At 40.1% G+C, this 4,485-nt stretch overlaps 1 protein-coding gene across 4 annotated transcripts; it reads right to left on the bottom strand.

Moving 5' to 3' along the window:
- Positions 1 to 458: 458 nt before the first annotated feature.
- Positions 459 to 4,063, bottom strand: LOC123412132 (cysteine-rich receptor-like protein kinase 40). Of its 4 annotated transcripts, none has more exons than XM_045105082.1 (6): positions 3,730 to 4,060; positions 3,406 to 3,553; positions 3,094 to 3,319; positions 2,722 to 2,971; positions 2,451 to 2,607; positions 459 to 975 (listed from the first exon to the last, which is right to left on the bottom strand). In XM_045105082.1, the coding sequence occupies exons 2-6, from the start codon at positions 3,541 to 3,543 to the stop codon at positions 937 to 939; spliced, it is 810 nt and encodes a 269-aa protein (XP_044961017.1). In that variant the 5' UTR covers positions 3,544 to 3,553; positions 3,730 to 4,060; the 3' UTR covers positions 459 to 936. The 4 variants fall into 4 exon arrangements, with proteins under 4 accessions (XP_044961017.1, XP_044961018.1, XP_044961016.1 ...); XM_045105081.1 differs by lacking the exon at positions 459 to 975 and adding an exon at positions 1,978 to 2,338 and having other exon boundaries at positions 3,406 to 3,609; positions 3,730 to 4,058; XM_045105080.1 differs by lacking the exon at positions 459 to 975 and adding an exon at positions 1,978 to 2,338 and having other exon boundaries at positions 3,730 to 4,057.
- Positions 4,064 to 4,485: the final 422 nt, after the last annotated feature.

Raw genomic sequence — 4,485 nt, 5'->3', positions numbered from 1 at the left:
ACCCCCCTCCTTGGAAAATCCATTTGTAGATTTCTCCCCATTAAGAAAAATCAAGTGTAACTGCTTGTATTCGTCCGTCATCAATCACTTCTTTTTACAAATGGTGAATTTTGTTGACAAAAAATAAAGCATCAATATGATGCAAAACATAACATAAAGCCTTAATAGGATACCAAACATAACAAGCATACATATGACACCCTCTCATTTTCGACAGTTGTAGCAGGCGGCTACAGAGGTTTTTTTTCGAACATGAGTGACAGCATAATCTTTGAATCGATCCACCTTCATTTTCGACATAGACATAGTATCGGTCTATTGGACTCTATTGTTGCCGATTTGTCTTTTTGTTACTTTTCCTTTCTCAGACTTTTGGTGTTTGACTGTGTGCATCCTAGTTATGCAGAGGCATGGTGTTACTCATAAGTTTTGTATCCGCTTGATGGCACATTTTGAGATAATAAAGTGCCCTTTATTGAAAAAATATGGCACCCTCTCATGAATCTAGGATGCACACAAATAACACCAACACACATACAAAGATTCATGTCTACAAGTAGTAACGTCATACAAGACCAAAGTATGCCTAGGCGAAGAGGAAAAAAATATGAAGCAAACAGAACATCGAGCGACGAATTATGGCAACAACCATCTGCACCAATTACCGCTTGACATCACAAGCACAACAAGAATGGTTCTCCAATGTCAACATCTCTTGTAAGGGAATAACGCTCAAGCATCATCGTTGCTGGATCCAACCATCGAAGTTCAAATCGTGCATTCTCTCACTAAGACCAGGTCTGAGCAATGCCTTCCATAAGGTAATGATGCAAAAACATTGTCATTACCAGGTATAACCAAATAGGGTCAAACCTAGGATTTTCACCCCGGAACCCGAGATCGGGTACTTTAGAAGCACCACCTAATTGAAGTCGTCTATTGTTTCCGTCGCCACCTTCTGCGATCGCAGTATACCTACATGTGTAACATTATATTGACGTGAGATGCCAGGTAAGTGCAGCCCATCCTCACACAAGCAGGCAATCAAGACATGGCAACAATAGGTCGCCACCAAATGCTCCAAACGGCAAAGGTCATTGTCACACATGTGATGAAGATTGAAGGGGGTTGAAGGTCATCGGCATGACAAAATCCCAATTTGGGGGTAATCTATTGTACTGCACCATCCTCTTGCTCTGTCGTCCTTGTATGAGGCAACATAATCAACCGACTAACATACTCATCATTACCATCGGATCTGAAGGTCCATGACCCTCCAGCCCGTCGATGCAATAGCTTAGCAGTGCAGAACACGACACGACCCGAGTGTGCGAGCAGGGAACGCCTCGTTGGCACGCATAAGGCTCCCACGTACCTACAGATGAGATCATGAACACCGACACCTTGCCACTGGAGACCGTTAACACAACTGAATACACTATTTATGTCCTTGTATAGCCATACCGTCTACGGAAGTCGCCGAGATGACGGCTTATTATTTGGGTGGTGGAGGCTGTGCGTAAACTACATTTCTTCTGTGGTTGCACTTGATATTTTGTGTTAGTGCGGATGTGCATTCCTAGTGTCAATGACTTACATTAACTACATACAAAACCTTGGCAAATATTTAAATCTTACTCTCGCCTTTCACAATTATAAGGTGTTTTGGATATTTTAATATGACCACATATGGACTCGAATGAGCGAAGCTAGCGGTAGTACAATTGTGCAACATAAGAACTGGTCTACATGTTCAACTTTGCATGCACAATTGACACACTTATTCCATTCAAAAGGTAAATACGGAAATTTACTCTAGTGGATGTAAGTATGCACAAGTTTGAAGTAAAGTGATACCCTCTCCGCCCAGAATTACTTGTCCCGGAAATGGATATACCGGATGTATCTAGAACTAAAAACATGTCTAGATACATTCATTTTTGTGACGATTAATTTAAGATAGAGGAAGCACGAACATAACTGAACATGGCATGTTTGTGATTTTAGGGCATATACCAGAACAAATTGAATATACACAAGAGTCTATTCAACAATGGATTTGTGCAACATGGCCTTAAAAAAATCTACCAAGCGTCTTCTCCACATCTTTCTGAAATTAAATCATCTCAAAACATGTGCCCCTCAGCTTCCGTAACTCATCTGCCTTTCAGATTGTGTTGAGCCTGTCAACAATTTCTTCTATGGAAGGCCTATTTTTCTGATCAATCTGCACACATTCTAGCCCAATTTTTATGCATGCATGTACTTGATGGAGGCATTCTGAATCAAACGATGAATACTTGGATGCTATGTGTTCTGCTGTCCAGTTTCTACGTATCTGTGTGCATAATTAAAAATTTGATTATTAACTAGTGGTAATGTACAAACAATATACATAAGCTACTAATTTTCATTCTCAAAGTTAAACATCAAGTAATTTATTTTCTTACTTTATCAATGTAACCCCTTGAGGCACGGTCGTTCATTTTGCCCTGACTCTTCTCCCCTGTGGTAATTTGTATTATCATTACACCTAAACTATATATGTCTGTCTGAAATGACATGTCACTGGGAGTGTCGTTTAGACATTCTGGAGCCAGGTATCCACTGAATGTCATTATCACGAGAGTTAGTATGAATTACAGAGAGTTGAAAGTTGAAACTGACATTTACGATAATAAAGGAACAAGCTAATAGTGACGAAATCTGTGATTAGCTTACCATGATTCCTTTCTGATCTGTTCTTGGCTAATGATTTTGGAGAGTTCAACATTGGCAATTTTGGGCACCATTGCTTTATCCAACCATATATTTTTCAGGTTAAGATCCATATGGGTAATGGGATTATTATCTAACTGCTTGTGTAAGAAGAGTAAACCCTGGCAAATCCCCTTGATTATTTTAAAGCATGTGTCCCAGTTGGTGCTAGGTTCAGTCGAAGAAGAATGCTCCGTCTCTTCAGTCCCTGTATCTGTCAGTGTAAAAGCTAAACCAATTAGAAGATAAATAATGTAAACACCTTCAAACTCTAAATTCCAAGTTTGGCAAACATCAAGGGAATTAAGAAGAGAATTTCCAGAGTGTGTTAGGTACCAAAAAGATGCTGTTCAAGGTTCTCACTAGGAGAAAATCCATAGCAGAGTAACCTTTCTGTACTGTTCTGCAGTGTTTCATTGCAGAACCCAAACACCTCTACGATATTTTCATGTTTAAGCCCCACAATACTCTGAAGCTGATTCTCAAAATTGTCAGGTGCAATTTCTTCCTTTTGCTTAAGTTTCTTCACAGCAATCTCTTTGTTAGAATCTGGCAGAGTTCCCTGTTTAATCTCGTAAGTTCTACATGTTAGCATCCGTTTGACTATCAAACTTTAAAAAAAAAAATGACGACGAAGAATGATCGAACCTTATAAACTGTTCCATATGAATCTTCACAGAATATTTGGGAGAAGTTATTCGTAATATCTTCCAGAAACTCAAATGATAGTTTCGTTGAAAGTTCAGGGCTAGAACTGCTCCCTTCGGTTTCCCCTCTGGTTGCCATTTCTGATGATCTAAGAAGTAAAGGGAGATGTGAACCAGCATCCTAAATAAGCTATTGGATTTGCTGCTGTTTCTCATTTAGCAAATCAAGGCAGTTGTGTCAAAACAGGACGCTAAAATAATTATGGGGAATTTTTACGAATCAAAATCTGAAAACAACCATAGCTTGGACAAAGTAATCACGAACCTTGAGATCTAGGAAGACCGACCGTAAGCAATCTGAGAAGAGAAGACACCCGTCCGGGCCTGCCTGCGCAACTTCTTCAAATTCCTCTCTTTGTGTTTGTGTGTGAGAAAGAGACACCCACAGAGAGAAAGAGAAGATTAAAGTTCCTCGGAGAGAGAGAGAGAGATAGAGAAGATTAAAATGCCTCGAAGAGAGAGAGAGAGAGAGAGGAAGAAGAAGAAGATTAAAATGCCTTGACGAGGACTGTAGGTTTGCACATATCTCTCTGTCACACACACACACACACACACACACGGGGAGGGAGATAGAGAGATGGGGAGGGAGGGAAGGGGGAGGAATTTTTCGTGCCTATAGAGACATAGATACGTACAGACAATGACGATCGACCGCGTAGATTAGTTGACTTATTAGATGTCTGCCTCTTGCGTCATTTGATCCGTAGATGAAAGAAAATATATACTACTCCCTCCGTTCTTAAATATAAGTCTTTTAAGAGATTTTACTAGAAGTTTACATACAAAGCAAAATGAATGAATCTATATTTTAAAGTATGTCTGTATACATCCGTATGTAGTCTACTAGTGGAATCTCTAAAAAGACTTATATTTAGAAACAGAGGGAGTACCGAGTAATGAGGTAGTACATGGGTATGGTTAGCTATTAGCGCCGTAAACGGCATTGACAACCAGGGGGTGGCGGGCCAGCGGTGTGATCGGTGGACTGTGGTGTAGGATAATAGCTGTCTTGCTGTGCCCA

Source organism: Hordeum vulgare, chromosome 7H (assembly GCF_904849725.1).
Source record: "Hordeum vulgare subsp. vulgare chromosome 7H, MorexV3_pseudomolecules_assembly, whole genome shotgun sequence".
Lineage (NCBI taxonomy): Eukaryota > Viridiplantae > Streptophyta > Magnoliopsida > Poales > Poaceae > Hordeum > Hordeum vulgare.
This window is presented reverse-complemented; position numbering and strand designations above follow the sequence as displayed.